This window comes from Schistocerca serialis, chromosome 7 (assembly GCF_023864345.2).
Source record: "Schistocerca serialis cubense isolate TAMUIC-IGC-003099 chromosome 7, iqSchSeri2.2, whole genome shotgun sequence".
NCBI lineage: Eukaryota > Metazoa > Arthropoda > Insecta > Orthoptera > Acrididae > Schistocerca > Schistocerca serialis.
The window spans coordinates 265014803-265033540 of NC_064644.1; the positions used below are offsets into that span (position 1 = coordinate 265014803).

Genomic DNA, 18738 nt, shown 5'->3' on the forward strand with positions numbered 1-18738 from the left:
TAGGTTTTGGAAGTGATAGTTCCTTCCTTGGGTAAAAGAGGGGAATATATAGGTAGGAGATCACTCAGATCCCAGGGTCACTTGTTGTGAGGGTTTCATCACCATCTATATGTCTGCATTTCAATTTTGTCCATACTCTCATTTATTTTTTATGTTTATCCCTCGTATTCGAGCTGTTTATTGTTTGTAGCCCATTAGTAGTTTTCTGTGCTTTTAATTTCACTTGTAATTTGGTTACTTACATCCTAGCTTATCTTGATTCAAAATAAACTTTTTTTTTCTCTCTTATCCACCACATCTACATAGCTCATTTCTTGTGAGGCAGAAAAAATTGACTCTAGCTATGTTATAGTGTTTTAGAACAATTTTTCACGGATTTTTGCATTAATGGACTAAATGAGCAACTCTTAATAATTAGATGAATGCAAATTTGTTGTCTCTCAGATAAAGATCTTATTTTCATAACTAGTTTGGAGACTAAATCATTTCTTGAATTTCAGAAGGAATTTCCACGCTATGGCCTGTTTCTTGTGGGATCTACCATGAGTGGATTTGGAAGTGATAAAAGTGATGTTGATATGTGTCTTATTGTGAGGCACACTGAAATTGATCAGCGCAATGAAGCAGTCCGTCATCTTGAACAGATGCTCCACTACTTGAGGTGCTGTGGTAAGTTATTAAAAATATATGCAGTCAATGATCAGCAAATATGAAATGAAAATAATTTGATATGATTCTTGGAAGATGGTGTCTTTTGCTTCAGTGTAGGTTGCATCATTCACTGTCTGTATCCGACAATCTGGAATTGAAGTAGGAGATCTTTGCTTTTATGGAGCGAATGGAGAATTATGAAACTGTGTATGCATAGAATTTACAGCACAAGCAGCTGTAGAATTTACAACACAAGCAGCAAGTGGCGAACAAAATAACTCATTCATTGAGATTCCAACAAGTCCCCCATGTCACTGAGGCTTGAAACTAAATTATCTCTTACATTTGCACTTTCCACATTCTAAACTGCATTTTGAACGTTGTCTTGAATATTTTCTGAGGAATATGTACGTAACCATCCCCACTTCTATGGAAAGGCATCACTCCCATTCTGGTCTGCCTCACATGCTCCATTCTGTTCCACCTCGCACGCTCTGCTATGCTCTGATTTCTCTCTCATGCTCCACTCTGCCTCGCACACATATAGCCACGAACAGTCTCTGTCGCATTCCCTCCCTTTCTCTTAACATGTTCGTGTTTCACTCATCGCCGGTAAATAGTAATTCGAATAATAATACAAAAATGTATATTGTAGCTCATCAAACTGGATTTTTACTAGTATTCTCACCTTCAAAAGAGTTGTATTCCTGTACTTTGCTGTAAATTAAAAAATAAAAACAAATTAATGGAACTGTGTGTCACATTGTTATTTTATGATGGTTAACATTTGACAGTTGTTTTGTTGAGTCTGTAGCGCTGTGTGTACACTGTTTATTATTATTATTATTATTATTATTATTATTATTATTATTATTATTATCATAATTAAAAATTTGGGCCCTTAAGACAGAGATTGAATTTGAATGATTATTCAATTTCCCCTTGTTTATGTTTTCTTCTTCTTCTTTTTCTCTTCCTAAAACCACCTCATTTTGTGACTGTGTTCATGTTTCCTTTGCTCTGTCCATATTTTCCCTGATCTCTGCCTTTCTTTCACTTCAAATTTCGTGTTCATAATTTTGTTTCTGAATTTGTCTCCTTCGTCTATCATTTCTTTATTGATTGCTGCTTGGTTTAGGTCTTCTTCTGTTTCATGAAACCAGTTGGTTCTTTTGACTGAGCTGTTGACTACATCAAAAGTCCTCTTTGTGAGTCTGTTGTTGTTCATTCTATGTATGTGCCCAAAGAATGTTAATCGACTTTTCATGATTATGTCTGTGAGTCTGTCTATATGTTTGTATAGGTCTGTGGTTGGTCTCTTCATCCATATACCATTTCTATGTACTGCTCCAAAAATTTTTCGAAAGATTTTACATTTATCTTTTCTGTCTCAGCGATGCCTGATGCCCCGATAGTGGTTGTTCTTGATAAATAGAGAGCTTCTGGTAGTACAACTGTATTGTAGTGCCTGAGTTTCGCCTGTCTTGAGATGCTTCTTTTATTGCAGTGCATCTTGTAAGTTTGTACACTTTCTGAAGTTTTCTGTTCATTCTGTATTGGATGCCTTGTTTGATCCTCCTGTTTGTATGTATTCTCAGTGATACTAGAATTTTTCCACTCTGGTAACCAATCCGTATTTTGTGTGTGTGACTTGTGTATTGTTCTTTCTTTGTGTTTTCTCGCATGATATCTGTAATTCCGTTTTAGCAGAGGTTTCATGTAAATATTCCAGGGATTCTTGCACTTCTTCTCTGTTGTTGCTGAGTATTGCCAAGTCATCTGCAAATGCTAGGCATTTTATGATTGTCTTGTTTGCATGTGTTCTTTTTAACTGAATTCCTTTTACTTTTTCTTCCCACTGCTTGATAATTTTTGACCTGGACTATGTTGAATAGAAGTGATGAAAGAACATCTTGTGTGACCCCTGTAAATATCTAAAATGACTCTGAGATTTCTCCCATAAATTTTATTTTGGATGTGGTATCTGTGAGCATTTGTTCTATCAGTTCCCCTTGTTGTTCTGTCTATTCCATATTTTTCAAGTGTGTCTGTCAATGGAGTCGAAGGCCTTCTTAAGGTCCACAAATGTAACTGCAGTGTTGTTCGCCTGTCTGACCTTCAAGTGTGTTCCCAATCAGGATCTTTCCTTCAGGAATCCTTCCTGGTATTCACCATTCTTTGTATCCACTTGTGGTTCGTCTGTTCAGTAACACCTAGGGCAGAATTTTGTAAGTGTCTGGTAATAATGAGATCCCTCTGTAATTTTTAGGGTCTGTCCTGTCTCCCCTTTTCTCTGTACTCCATGTTTCCAAGAGAATATTTTCTACGTAATATTTTGGTTTGTGAATTTCCAGATCTCGCCGAAAATGTCATCTCTGGGACTCTATTGTTCTTTAGTTGTTTTATAACATCCCCTACCTGTGTGATTGTAGGTGGCTTCGTGTCTGGATTTGGTAGTGCTTTTGTGGAGTCTAATTTTTCTTTGGGCTTCTCGCAGTTGAGGAGTTTATCAAAGTATCCTTTAAGAGTATTGCAATTTTCTGTAGTGTTTGTTTCTAAAGATCCATTTGTTCTTCTGAAGCATGTATTTGGAGGCTGAGAACCCAATATATTTTTCCTGAATATTCTGTAGAAATTTCATGTATTATTTTTCTTGAAGTCTTCCTCGATTTCATTTAGTTTATTTTGTCGTATGCTCTTTTCACTGGTCTAATATCTTTCGCGTTTCCCGGGAGTCTGACCCCAACCCATTGCCCTCTGAATTGTCTTCGCCAAGTCTGTTCAATTCTCTGTTGTATTCTGATTAATTTCTTCAATAATTTTGTCTTTACTTATCTTATTGTATTCTAAAACTGGTCTTATAATTTTGTTCTGTGTTGTCTTTCTATTCCTTGTAATTAGCCTAATCTTTACTTGTTGCAAGTTATGGTCAGACTCGAAGAATCCTTTGCGAGTTCTCGCACTTAGAATTTTACTTGTTATGGCTATGTGGTCTTTGAAATTGTCCCCATACATTTTTGGGTGTTTTCCATATTGTGAATTTTCGCCTTGGTTTCTGAAATTGTGTCGACATAACTTTTAAGTACAATTTTGACAGTACTTTATGAAATGCTCCCATTCATGTTTGTGCATTTGTGGGCTGTATGTGGGCCTGTGATTTGCTTGTAATTCTTCTCTTTGCCTAGTTATGCATTGAAATCTCCTAGTACAATTTTGATGTGTCTTTCTGGTATTTTGTTTGTCATTTCTTCCATGTCTTCCCAAAAGTCTTGGACTTCTTGTGGTCTCTTCCTGTTGTGATCATTTATAGGTGCATGTGCGTTGATGATTGTGTATCTTTTGTTTCCTGATTTGAAAGTTATTGTGGAGGTTCTGTCTGATACTGAACTGAAATCTATGACGATGCCTGACAGATTTGTGTGCTGCAAATCCTGTGGCAAACATTGTTGGTGTTCCCTGCTTGACAGCAGGTTTTCCTTTCTATGTCCTTTAGTTTTCTGTGTTGAAATGGTTCTCGTCAGTAAAACGCGTATTGCGAGGATTTTGGTGTGATATTTTCCTAGTACATCAGTAAGCTGTTTAAGTTAGCCTTTCTTAACCAGTGTATTGGTGTTCAGTGTGCCAATAAAATGTTTGCAAAGAGGTGTCGAGAATCTCCAACTCTTATCTATTTCATGATGTTCCTGGTCCCCCAGAATCTGATGACCAAAACCAGTAAATTCACTGGGACCAGGGGTAGTGGGTATCTTTCCTGTTGTTCCATCATGATTTTTTCAAGTTGAATGTGGTTGTGGTGTGTGGGCTCTGGTGGAGATCACAATTGTTAAAGACTTGATTGTTGAGATCAAGACGTGTTGCAGCCGCACCAACTAGGTGAACAGACACTGACCACCACCAACTGGATGCCAGAAGAGACGCTGGTGGGTTTAGGAATCTGTTAGTATTTGGTCTGCCCTGGGTATTTTATTTCTCCAGTACCACCCATATCAGGGAGGCTTTCCCCTATCCGCCACCTGGAGAGGTGCCTCATGGGGGATCTAACAACTCCACACTGTTACTTATTACTTATTTGCTTTCATTTCCTTCTTTTTCAGATAGAACAGCAGCATGAAAGTCTTGTTAGAAACTTCCTGGCAAATTGAAACTGTGTGCCAGACCGAGACTCGAACTCGGGACCTTTGCCTTTCGCGGGCAAGTGCTCTGCTGACTGAGCTACCCAAGCATGACTCGCGCCCTGCCCTCACAGCTTCAATTCCGCCAGTACCTCGGCTCCTACCTTCCGAACTTCACAGAAGTTCTCCTGCAAACTTTGCAGAACTAGTCAGTAGAGCACTTGCCCACAAAAGCCAAAGGCCCCGAGTTCGAGTCTAAGTCCAGCACACAGTTTCAATTTGCCAGGAAGTTTCATATCAGCGCACACTCCACTGCGGAGTGAGAATTTCATTCTTCAAGTCTTATTAGAATTTTATATTTCAGTCATCATAATATGGTTGTTGATTCCCAAGTAGCTTGAATAACAGAGGTTATGTTTAACAGAGTAATCCCCTGACCTTATGTTGTTATTCCAAGATAAACATTAATGTATTCCATTTTTTGCCTTAGGAATTTTTTCACTTATTGTTCTCATAACAGTAATAGGTGTTCTTTAAAATACTTATTACTCACTTACAATAGATTTTGCGGATTTATCAAAATCAGAGGTATTATTGGTTATTGAACATAAACTGTTAATATTATTAACAGCAACACAACTAATTTTACAATGTGTATTTATTAATAATCATCACAAGAGATTTTGCATGGCCTTGGGCTGATTCTTGTGGTGGATGGCTGTCAACCTAGTAGCGAAGAAATACCTGTTTGCTCTCACCTGACCTCTTCATCAATTTTGCAACAAAGGAAAAAAACATTTTGTATATTAAATAGTTAGTACTGTGAAATACATTAATATTAAGGTATAACATATTATATAGCAAATTTTAGTGTCTATCATTTAGGTGAGCTCTCCTGTAACAATGTACAATACACAAAACTTTTTTGACAGTGTAAGTTCATTTGCAGTATTGTGTTTCCTTGAATTTAATACAGTTGTCATTCATAAATTATTAAACAAAAGTTAAAGTTTAGAATATCTCCCTCAAAATTCCAGCTATGGGAAAGCTAGAAACACCGTTGTGCTTGGAAAATTATTAGCTACAGTATTATTGAAACAGATATCAGCACTGTGGCATGATATAAGGAAGGGTGGTATCCTGAAAGCGGGTCTTATTTGACTGATAACTTTTAAAGTGTAAAATTTTGCAAGAAACTAAATACTTCCTTTGAATCTGCAAAAATTGGGCTGTGAAGCTGGCTATGTGGTTGATTCTGAAGGTATTTTTGATTCTAGACCAAGGTTCTGAAGATATTTTAGAGTGTTGCATAGTGATAAATGTATGAAGACTTCAAATCGTGCCTGAACTAATTAATTTTTCACAGAACTAATTGCATTGTAATGTTAAAGGTTGACCGTCTTCCCTCCACTTCGTCCTTCCTATTTCTCCTCCTTGTTTCTTTCATGGATTGTACCTGACATACCGCTTCACCCCAGTTGAGCTGCAGCACCAGATTTTGATCTTGCTTACATGCCTGTTGACCACTCAGTGCCCTTACTATACAACGAGCTGTTGCTATTACTCTCTCATTATTTATTTCCTTTTTAAATACTTTGCTCATTCTCAACAACCATTCGTTGATTGTTTTGTACCAGACCAATACCTATTTGTTATTGTAGATACTACTGTTGTTGTATTTCTGTTTGTATTCAGATTTTGTGGAACGTCCAGAGCTGATACAAGCTAAAGTGCCTATTCTTAAGTTCAGAGACACTCAGTGTGACTTTGAAGTGGATCTTAACTGTAACAATGCTGTGGGAATCCGCAACACACATCTACTTTACTGCTATTCTCAGAGTGAGTAAACAAGTCAGAGTAGTGTCATTTATTGATAATTTTTGTGTAAAGTGGTTATTGTGTTGCCTTTCAGTTTGTTTCAAATCTTTCCTTTCTTTTGAGAATAAATGCTGAATTTTAAACAAGGAATACAGGCAACAACTGTATGTTGGGGGGGGGGGGGGGGGGGTCATAAACAGTGTGAAAAGCTTATAAGGATGTTGCAGAGTTGGCTGTGTTGAGGAATGATTGTTAAGAAAAAAATTCAGTATGTTGCACTGTTTCCGAGTTATTTAGTGTTGAAGTTAGTCAGTTCATGGCATGCACAAATTCAAGTGGCCCGCCAGAGATAGTGTCACAAAGGAAAGGATCGAAACGGAACCATGCAGAGCAGTGTCGTGCACTATAATCCATACTATGAGAACAACTGACACTAACTGTATCTGGCAGGCCACTTGAATGTGCAAGCACAATGGCCAGATTGGAAATCTTCAATGTTAATTTACTTGGCCCAACATATCAAATGTTTTTTCTTAACAATTATTTCTCAGCACAACCTACCCTGCAACACCCCGACCATTCTGTGTATTCTCCGTATGCCCATCATTTTTAGAAATGATTGTTACTCTGCTGTTCGATAGAGGGTGTCAAATTAAATACCTTTCAGCAATCAATTATTTTAATTGGCAACCAGTTTCAGCTTTTTATTACGCCATCTTCTGGTCTCTGACTGATATGTAGGAAGAATCTACCTCAGTTGTGATCGAAATAGGGGCCTGCAATACTGGTATTAGTGGGACCTGAATATGGCATAATAAAACACTGGAACTGGTTGCCAGTTAAAATTGACGCCTGAAAGGCATTTAATTTGACATACTCTGTATATTGGTTAGCAACAGTTAATCAGGGTGTCTATGACCCGAGACAACCGGGAGATCCGGGAAAAACCCAGGAATTTTTTCATCCGGGAGAAAACCGGGAAAAAACCCGGAATTTTTTTGAAATCCGGGAATTTTTTCATTGTGTTTGTTCTCAGTTAAATTTTTGTTACTTTGATTGGTAAGAACCAATACTCTAACAAAGGATATTACTGTATCCTGCTACTGCAGAATAATACTGCAGCCATAAAACATGAACGAGAGAAAAAACTAAAATAAAACTTAAATTGCGAAGGAAATGCGCCATATACAGCAACAGAACACAGTGCTCATACAAGCGTCTGCCAACAGCAAAATGTGTCAAAGGCTTTAGTAAGACTTTGCAATGCTTCGTAACAACAAATTGCCTCCGATGAGCATGACGTCACACCTGTTAACATTAGATTTGTTTTAGCAGTTACGAGTGGGATAATGCACATGCGCAGTTGAGTAGTACCTTCTTCCGCTTCTGGCTACAGAAAAAAAAAGCAGCAGCTAGGTGCTACCGGGAAAAAGTTTACTGGCACGCCCAAGCTGCCAGATTGCGCAGCAGCCCTGGATCTAGGAGTGTGGGGGAGGGGGGGGGGGGGGCAAATTCATATAAAACTTGTTTCGCAAAGCGCCTAGCATCCACGGCACGTTGGTCTATCGATTATTCATATGACTTTGAAACGTGTCCCTGTCGGTTTGTGAACATTGTTGAAAACATTCTGAGTTGATTTCTGAATGAATCATAAGTTGATTTGTGAATGTGTGCATAGTGTACGTGATTTCTCTGTCAGTGGAATCCTCGTCACATCTAGAGATAAACTTTCCTGCAGACAAAGGGGGCTATACGAGCTGAGCAGAGTATAGCCGAACGAAAGCCAACCACTGTCTTACTATGTGGTTGATAGGGTTTGCGAATGATAATCGTTGTTACGATTACCAGCGAAATCCATAGATTCAGACTACCAGAGTGCGAATAAATGACTAACAGAAATAATAGGTAAGAAAGATTACGTATTATCTTCTCAATGTATCCAAGAAAATGAAATTTTGACAGAAAATTTTTGGCCAGATCGCAATACTAGCAAGGGCCAGTTCTACAGTCTCCGGCTAGCAGCCACTTTAAGGTCTATTCTGGAAGTAGCGCGGAAAACGCGTTGTACGGACACGTAACAATGCCTAACCGGAGAATAATTGCGGGCTAACTAAACTGGTGATTCTGGCAGAGTTTGTGAAGTTAACCGGCGAATAAGATTTGACATTGGCAGGAATAGATACGGAATTAGTGATGACAACATTGTTTGTTAGAACGAGGAAGGAGAAGAAACGGGGACATCACACAAATTATGCAAGAATAAGACGATTTCAGATTTCTATAAAAATTTCACACTACTTCTTATCGATCTCAAGCTTGAGAAACTGGAGCATATGAATGAAGTGTAAAACTATTTCCTAACGTAAAGATTTTTACTTGTAGTAGGCCTAATAGGCATTTGATATTGGTACTTTGTGAATTATAATCTGCCGTGTTATAAAAACTACCATTTCTGCCAAAACGGTCTCGTTTATTTGGCGTGTGTTACAATTGCTGCAGTATTATAAAGCCCTATTTTGTTTTATCTCGCAGACAGTGACAAAATATAAGTAATCAGGTCGAGAAACCACACCAGTCTTAGGCCTATTTGTAATTACAGCTTTTTCAGTATTAGATAACGACATTTTGATTTTTCATGTAGCAAAACGTTCGACGAACTTTGATGAGGTAACAGATCCTTTCGCAGAAAGGAAAGCATGCCATGTAAAGCTGTAACAAGATTAGGCAGAAAAAAAATCTAGAGCTAAGGATTGAAGAAATGTGTACTGTCTTGCTTGTCCCTTCTCTTTACTGGCTTTATGTATCCTATACTTAATTTTATGTCACACAAAGCAGCAAGTTGTTAGCTAATGGGAATAAAGAGTACAGATTTTCTGAAGAGTTTTTATTCTCAAAAAAAAGAAAAGAAAGAAGGGCAGGATGTCAAACTGGCAGACTGGAAGCAGGAGAGGCACCATAGGACATTTTAATTTCCACTGTCCTGAGTATAGTTTGATGGAATCCAGTACAAAATATACACGTTTCAATTCCACAGACCGAAATACAGTGACGTGCCAATAGAAGAATGCTGTGTGAAGAGGTATGGCGCTGCACTTTGACACACTTGAGGTCAGATAACATGTCTTACCATTTCTCGGACACGTATGTTTTATGTATCAGAGTCTTCAGAAAGATGTGCGCTACAAAATGAACGTATTTTTCAAAATTCTATTTTTTTAAATTTTCGACGTCCTATATCAAACGCTTGAGGGATGCCACTATCTTCTATTGCCCCGGTTCGGAAATATCGTAGACACGGGTCTGATGCGCAGAGCAGTCTGAGTTATAATAGGGAAGCGGGTAAACTCAAATGAAAACAAAATTGATTTCTTTGGCCGGGAGCTGTCATGTGAATTAAAATACATTCACATAGTTACGGATGGCTAAAATACGTTATTAGTTTCAGATTTTATTTTATTTCCACCTTTCTGACAGTCAAGCATTAAATGCCATGCAGAACAATGAAGTTATTTTTATCGGTTTGCTGAAGAAATTTTCTTTCATTAATCTTTTCCGCAGAGGCAGTCAATATATTTGAAACAAAGGGTTTAATTTCAAACTATTGGCTAGTTTCAACTGCTCAGAGCATTTCAAGTGTACATTTTCATCTCCTAGAACGTATGACATTATGCCATAACAAAGAACCAGACATGAGATAACAAAGTACTGGTACCCAAGGAAATTTACATCCTGAAACAACATTGAGAAACTTAATATAAGGTGGATGCCTACTTCACTGGGAATCTGGGACTCATTTAAAAATCAGCTCTTTGATGACGAGCTACTTAGAAGAATTTATGAGCCCAGAAGATCACACTTTTATGTCGTTATTAAAAAATTTACTGGTACATTTGTGTGATATATCTTAAAATGTAATATGTGCATAAATGCCCAATATTATATGTGAAAGCTTAGCTTCTCCTGCAGCGTATGGGCCCTAGAGATCAATATTATATGTGAAAGCTTTTTTTTTCTTGTAGCAACATTATATACATTAATTTAAACCATTAACTTTTCCTGTTCGTGTGTTCACCCTACAGTGATGTTGCTATTGGCTGACTACACCACGTGTCCAAAGCTCTGAATATACGCTGTCATAGGCTGGCGAGATCACGTGACATGAACTATGACTGGCTTACTAATTCGCATCGCCATTTCGATTTCAATGCTTCGGAAAGTAACATGCGGTGCTTGGTGGAATTTGAATTTATACTTTTGTAATACGAAAATATGCAGCATACATGTTACTGCACATCAAACATCTTTCCAAAAGGTGTTTCGTTTTCTAAAGCGCCGGGAAATTCTATGCGCATGTATAAAGCCATAACCATTCAAAGGATTGATAAGTTATACAGTTCCGAGAGAAAATATACTGTCAATTAACAGGGAAAAACTATGATTCAACCCGGGAGAAAGTGTATTTTTAACCGGGAAATCCGGGATAAATCCAGGAATTTTTTTTCCTTGTCCACGTATACACCCTGTTAATATATGGCTTAAATTCTCTGAATTACATAAAATCTCTTTATTTTGACACACATTGTTGTAAAGATTGTCTTATGTTGCTTATTTAGAATTTTTAGACTCTAAAATTTGTACTTGTACCTTTCTTAATTGCTCCACTTAGAAAATGGTGATAAAGGTATTTCTTGAAAAATGAAGTATTGAATTTATGAGTGAGAATTTATTTTACTTGTGCAGTTTTCTTTCACAAATTGTAGGCGTTGTATTGAATTATGTAAGCTGTTTATGTGTGCATGAACAGTTTCTCCTGTCCAAACTATTTATTCATTTCTATTCATCCAATATATAGAAATGTTGAAAAAGTAGTAAACAGAAAGCTACAGGCAGCTCATATGTGCCATGTAAAAGTCAGAATCACGGGTAGTTGTATACACACTATCTGCATTTAATCATATACAGTAAAACCTCTATACAACGTTTTTTAAAGGACCATGAATTCTGAACACTGTATGGAGGAAAACAGTATAAAGGGGAAGACTTCCAATTGATAATTATAAAACTCGAGTCAAATTTTATTGAGGATATACTACAGAAACACACAGTAAATGGCAAAAAAATTAAAAAAGAATTAGCTGCAAACAATTATTTTAATAATAGATTTGTAAAATACAACTTCAAATTTTTGCACAAATCTATGAACTGACACAACTTGAATATCACATACATAGAATTTTTTAAAGAAGTCGGGCAAAGATGTTTGCTTCCTATTTCTTCCGGATTGCATCAGAACCATTTCTTGCTCCATATGAGCTGCTGGAAGAAGAGCAGGTGCTCAAAAGCTAGTATGAATACTGTTTGTTTTAAGTGTCTCTATGCTGCAGCTATTGATTCGTTATACTGTAGCTGAGTAGTTGCCTTTACCTTATGTATTGCTCCATCCCAAAATTTCCATTATTGTTATAAATTTAGATAAAATATCCTTGAGCAAACGAATGTCATTATACAAAATAAACAGTTGAGCCAAAATTCAGAAGAGTAACAACACAATTCCGTGATAGCTAGGTAAGAGAACAACAATTACTTAAAGCCTTGAGCTCTCACTTACCAGAAATTTTTAATTCAAATGAACAACATTACAAAAAGATCACTCATTCCCCTTCTATTTTCAAGCATTATTCCATCTAGTGCAAAAGCGAATATTCGCACTAGAAATATCCCGCATGTATCATGTAATCAGTTGTCACGAACCAGTCTGCAGTTCCAAACATGTACAATTGGGGCACGCCTTAGGTATGCTGTGTAATAGGGGTACAGTGTTAAAATCATTATACAGATGTTCGCCACTTGCTCATGTGTAAAACAAAAAAATAGCACCAACAAGACAAATAACTATCACAATAAGGAAAATAATTGGTTAGGGTTCCAAAAATACGAGCTTTACATGGAGGAAATCGTGTAGAGGAAATCTACTAAACGGGAAACTTCAGCATTATGCATGTGGGCTTTTGGTTAGGATTGGGAAAGATGGACAGGATGATAGAGGAAAACATTATATGTAGGAACATTATAAAGAGGCTTCACTACATCAAATTGCTATCTGTGATGCAAACCAGAGTCAAAACTTTTGTGCAGTCCTGAAACCTTCTCTGTTTCTTATAACAAAAGCTGCAATAATGTAATCCAAGCTGAAATGTAACTGCAAATAGTGAATACTTTTAGCATTGCTGGGGTACAAGAGTGACTGAGAGAACAGCTGCATGGCAATCAGATTCTAGTCCAAGTGGGATCAAGGTGGTCAAGAATGAGCAAATGCTCTGAGCACTTTGTGTGCCTACATACAACCAGACACTGAAGCCATGTTCATTGTTAGCCTGAGAATAACATCGAGTAATAAGCAAACACAAATTCAAAAACACAGCAGGCTGCATGTAGTGATATTAGATGATGCGTGTCTTCATAAACAGCAAATTGACTGTGGCCTGCTGGGTGACCCATTTTATTGTGCAAAATCGGAAGCACAAAATTGTAAGTCTATGTGGCAAGTGCAATGCCACAGGGTTGGGCACAGGAGTGTAAAATATATCTGTCCTTGCACCAGCTCTGCATTGCTGTGGCCACTAATAAGGTTAGGCTGACAGGAGGTGAGGAAGCCTGTGAGGGGCTTCTCTGTTGTCATCAGTAGCTTCTTCTTCCTTATTTAGATTTCAAAGGTCCATTTTAGGATTAGGTAATAGGTGGAACAGAGTAATAGCTTTTGAATACCGTTGAATTTACAGATTCTCAAAGTGGGAGGAAACATTGTGGAGATTATCGGAATACGTTGCATGCCTGCCTGATAGGTGTGCACGTTAAAGTGCTGCTTCCGGGCTTGGAGATGTTCTAGTCCTGCATTGAATCCATTTAGCATTTTAATGATGGAGTTCTGTGTGCTAGCCAGGCATGATGATATCAGGCTGCTACCAAAGTCCCACCACAGTTTCACAATTCACAAAAATTTAGAAAACTTTTGCCCACTTTCACATGAATAACACTGCACGCATACAGTTGGGGGTACACTCGTTCTGTCCCGGAAGGAGTGAGGGTGGGAGGGGGTCAACGATGTGACAACAGAAAGGCTGTCTACCCACCCCTTAAACTAACCAGCGAAGCAAAAACCATTGGTAACCATGCTGACCCTGCACCAATCCGGGACAAAGGCATAAGAAAAAATATGATTGGAGTCTGTTGTGTGAGGTGCTCCTTTGTTAACAAAATTTTGACTTGAGGCACATATCGTGGTGCGCATAATGCTAGTCGTACGGACCATATGGAGAAAATTATAGACAATATTCATGTCGTACTGCTCCTTCGAACAGGACTGCAAAGTTTATATGTTCCAACTGTTAGGAATCCTCAGGTTTGTGACAAGGGAATAAATGCCTACTAGTGTGTGCACGTCTTGCAAGTTGTGATGAAGCAAGCTGGGATATTTTTACTTCCCCTCTTGTTTTGCCATCTGCCTCTTTCAATTAGGTTTTTCACTTTTAACTAATTACCGTTAACATACGTGAATATAATCTGCATTTTCATAATTGAGAAAGGTTGACCCTCAGTTTAAAAAAAAACATAACGCCAGATCTAATATTGTGCATAGTTTTATGTTTGTAATTGATGTTCTAATTAATGTCAACTATCCCTAGTTAGTATCTCTCATTATAGGGCAAAATCGGTGATTGTTTTGTAACTTAACCTTCATGTGCTCACCCTTGAAATAACCACGCGAGCGGTCGCTCGCGCGGGCAGTCGGCCGACCGCCCGAGAGTTTTCATCAATCTCTTGAGGTTTTCCGTTTTTAAAGGTCATATTTCCATAAAATATCGACATAGGATATCTCGCACAATATTGCAAACACATCTGTAATCAAAATTATTTATTTAACAATAAAATATACAATGGAATACAAAAAGGAAGCCAAATACCCGAATGAAATATAAGAACATTTTTTTAATTGTAATGTTTTGGGACTATATAATGTAATACTTGGCTAGAATTATTCACTGTGTTAACTTGTCACAAGAAAAGCTAATTTTGCTTTGAAAAAAGAATTTTTGATTGAAAACGTCACAAACTTTTCTGTCAGATGAAAAATGCTGATCAGTCCGTATCCATTTCATTTTCGTTTTGATGCTGACAACAATTATTGCACGTAACTGTCGTGGTTGAATGTCATAGACAAGCGTTTCTTCCACATTCACCGCATTCTCGCTTTGTTTTTATATTCTTTTTTGAGCCACACAAATAACATACTCATCTCCTTGTAGGGGTTGATACAGCTGGATAAACTATGTCACTCTCTCTGTAATTTTCCAAAAATACTAACAAATCTTTTGGTAAATGCTTCAATTTAGCTCTTTCTTGAACCAAGGGCCTCTCGTTCCGCAGCTGCTCACACTAACCACGGGACCACAGCGCTCCTGAGCTCACATTGTCCTTGATGTTGCCTATCTTGCGCGTGGACTACTCAGTTTGTGTATTTTGTTTATTTTTTTTCATAGTTCCACACAACTTCTTCCTGTTTTCTCGATTGATCTGTGTTCAGTTTTTCAAGGCCTATCCACTGTGCCAACTTATAACTAAATCTGAGGGGGGTGCGATGGGGAGGTTCCCTTGTAAGGCCTCACCGTCGTAAAGCTGCACTGCTGGCTGTGACGTCATTGTGCTCTGTTCCTCACCAAATGTGGAAATGTCTTCGTCCTGTGTCAATCACACCCACTTCAGCCTCAATATGGCCAGGTCCCTGGCTGTGCTGAGCTGCAAACCAGCATCCTTGTTGATGGTGTTTTCAGATATTTTTATTTATGCTGCTGCTTTTATGATGCTATCACAAAATCCCTTCATCATAATGACAGATGTGTTATCAAATAGAGTTTGGTGTAGATTTTCTAAAGCATGTTTTGGCACAGCTGATTTTTTCAAAACAGTGTAGGCACAAGCACATCTTGTGTTCGATCTGGCATTGCTGCACAGTGCACAGTGCATAGTGTTTGACCGACATAGTAGCTACCACACTGACATGGAATTTGGACACTCCAAATGTTCTAAACCGTAGATTGTCCTTCACAGGCCTTATGAGATGACATATTTTTGCTGGGGCCCAGAACATTAATGAGTTGTTATGTCTCTTCAGGAGCCGGCTAGTCTTTCCCGACACTGTGCCACAGGAAGGCAAAACACAAGTTTCTTGTTCTCTTCTTTGGTGGTTTTTTCCCTGTGTGTCTCACTAGGAACAGATTGATACCTGGCAGTGATTATAGCTATTTTCCCGGAAGCCTTTTTGGAGGTGGCTTAGTTCAAGTGACAGATTTTCAGCATCTGAGATGACCTTTGCTTGGTGGATGAAGATGTTCAGAATACCATGTTTTTTGCCAGATGGTGGTGTCTAAGAGGGTACAGATACTGATTCATGTGTGTAGGTTTCCCGTATCCTCTGTGTCTGAGGCAGCCATTAGTTTTCCAGTGAACAAGGACATCAAGGAAGGGCAGTGCACCATCTATCTCTGCTTCCATCTTAAACCTAATGTGGTCATAAATGCCATTCAGGTATTCTAAGAATTCTCCCTGTTTTATACATCTGTAGAGCTATATGGTAAAGCTGTGATTTACATAATTGTGTGCATCACATAGAGAACATCGATTTCATCAACCAAATTAAACATGTGTGTCTTGAGCAAAGCTATATAATGCTTATTTTTGATGTGATCTCCCAATTTATTCATGTTACTATCAAAGACAGCATATATCTCCGCTCCCAGTTATTTGATAGTATGATTGTGGGATTGTTTTTAGCTCATGTTGACATCATTGTATTTCTTATACTGTGGCCAGTATTTTGACCAGTTGTTCGACATGGTGATAGGAAGTCTGTTAGCTCCGTCCATAGCCAGTGGTTTTGCAGAGAAATGTGAAGACTTCGTTTTGGACAGGGCTCCAGATTCCTTTTATGGTTATGTTGATGACACCTTTATCATCCGGGCCCACAGGTGTGAAAAAATGGGACATTTCTTAGAACACACGATTGGCATTTATGACCAAGTTAGCTTTACTATGGAATTAAAGATAAATGAATCATTGCACTTCCTTGATGTCCTAGTTTGCTAGAAAACCAATGGATGCTTCAGTCATGGTGTGTACAAGAAACCTACATACATGGATCAGTATCTGCACTCTCTTACACATCACCATCTGGCATAAAACAGTGGCATTCTGAACTACCTCATCCACCATGCTAGTCATCTCAGATGCTGAAAATGTGCCACTAACACTTAGCCACCTCTGGGAAGGCTTCCAGGAAAATGACTACAATCACCACCAGATATGACAGGCTATTTCTGGTGTGAAGTGCAGGAAAACCACCACTGAAAAAATAGAATGAGAAGCCACCTCCGAAGAAGAGAACTGGAGAGACTAGCCGGCTCCTGAAGAGAGAAGACATTTTATCGTTGTTCCGGCCCCAAGCAAAAATACGTCAGCTCATAAGGCCTATGAAGTGCAACGTATGGCTTAGAACATATGGAGTGTACAAAATACCTTATCAGTGTGATGCCTACTATGTCTGTCACTCTGTAGCAATGCCAGACAGACACCAATAATATTGCCATCTTTAAGACGTGCTTGAATGTCCTTGAAGTGACATGTTTCAGTGATCCAGATATAGTTGGTGTGATGACACACTTAGCCCCCCTTTGTCCCTCCTCCCTCCCCCCTCCCCTCACACTCTCACTCCCCGTTCGGTCTCCCCCCTCCCCGTTCGGTCTCCCCCCTCCCCGTTCGGTCTCCCCCCTCCCCGTTCGGTCTCCCCCCTCCCCGTTCGGTCTCCCCCCTCCCCGTTCGGTCTCCCCCCTCCCCGTTCGGTCTCCCCCCTCCCCGTTCGGTCTCCCCCCTCCCCGTTCGGTCTCCCCCCTCCCCGTTCGGTCTCCCCCCTCCCCGTTCGGTCTCCCCCCTCCCCGTTCGGTCTCCCCCCTCCCCGTTCGGTCTCCCCCCTCCCCGTTCGGTCTCCCCCCTCCCCGTTCGGTCTCCCCCCTCCCCGTTCGGTCTCCCCCCTCCCCGTTCGGTCTCCCCCCTCCCCGTTCGGTCTCCCCCCTCCCCGTTCGGTCTCCCCCCTCCCCGTTCGGTCTCCCCCCTCCCCGTTCGGTCTCCCCCCTCCCCGTTCGGTCTCCCCCCTCCCCGTTCGGTCTCCCCCCTCCCCGTTCGGTCTCCCCCCTCCCCGTTCGGTCTCCCCCCTCCCCGTTCGGTCTCCCCCCTCCCCGTTCGGTCTCCCCCCTCCCCGTTCGGTCTCCCCCCTCCCCGTTCGGTCTCCCCCCTCCCCGTTCGGTCTCCCCCCTCCCCGTTCGGTCTCCCCCCTCCCCGTTCGGTCTCCCCCCTCCCCGTTCGGTCTCCCCCCTCCCCGTTCGGTCTCCCCCCTCCCCGTTCGGTCTCCCCCCTCCCCGTTCGGTCTCCCCCCTCCCCTCCCCCGTGCACACTTCCAAACCGGAGAAGTGTGAGATTTCTTCGGCTACTCTCGCCAGGAAGGGGTCCCTTGGGGCCCTCCCTTCCCAGGTTTTGCCCAGTGCCAAAGCAGACACCCGCAAGTGGCTGAAACAACCACTGGTTGCTGGTCGTAGGGCCTCACGGCCCTCGTCCATTTCTGAGACTGAGCCAGTGAGGCCCTCCCAGCCAGAACCACTAAAGGCACAACACGCAAAGCAGACAAAGAAAAAGGCTTCCAAGAATCCCGACATTGCGGTGGCACCTGTTCCACTGCCACCTTCCAGCTCTGTGTCTGAAGATGAGGTGGAGATTCTGGTGTCCGCTGAGGACCTGGATCTCGCCGGTCCCTCAGACGCAATGAATAGCCATTGCACAGGTAGTCAGTCGGTGGCGGCAGGTGCCCAGGAGGCGTAATCTGCTTCCTTAGTCCCTTCACGCCTTTCTCAGCCATGGACAATGTCATCCTCCAGTGGAACTGTGGCGGTTTCTTCCACCATCTTGCTGAGCTCCTACAACTTCTCAGCCTTCACCCTTTCTTCTGCATTGCTCTTCAAGAAACTTGGTTTCCAGCGATGCGAACCCACGCCCTCTGTGGCTATCGGGGTTATTATAAGAACCGGGCAGCTTATGTAAGGGTGTCTGGTGGCGT

The 18738-nt window shown here is 40.4% G+C and overlaps 1 protein-coding gene across 2 annotated transcripts in view; it reads left to right on the plus strand.

Annotated features, from left to right (window-relative positions):
- Positions 1-18738, plus strand: part of LOC126412860 (poly(A) RNA polymerase gld-2 homolog A-like) — a 171770-nt gene that overhangs the window by 75186 nt on the left and 77846 nt on the right. For both annotated transcript variants that reach the window (XM_050082725.1, XM_050082726.1), the window contains exons 6-7: positions 501-669; positions 6459-6602. In XM_050082725.1, the coding sequence (XP_049938682.1) occupies positions 501-669; positions 6459-6602 (313 nt within the window). The remainder of the gene's footprint in view (positions 1-500; positions 670-6458; positions 6603-18738) is intronic.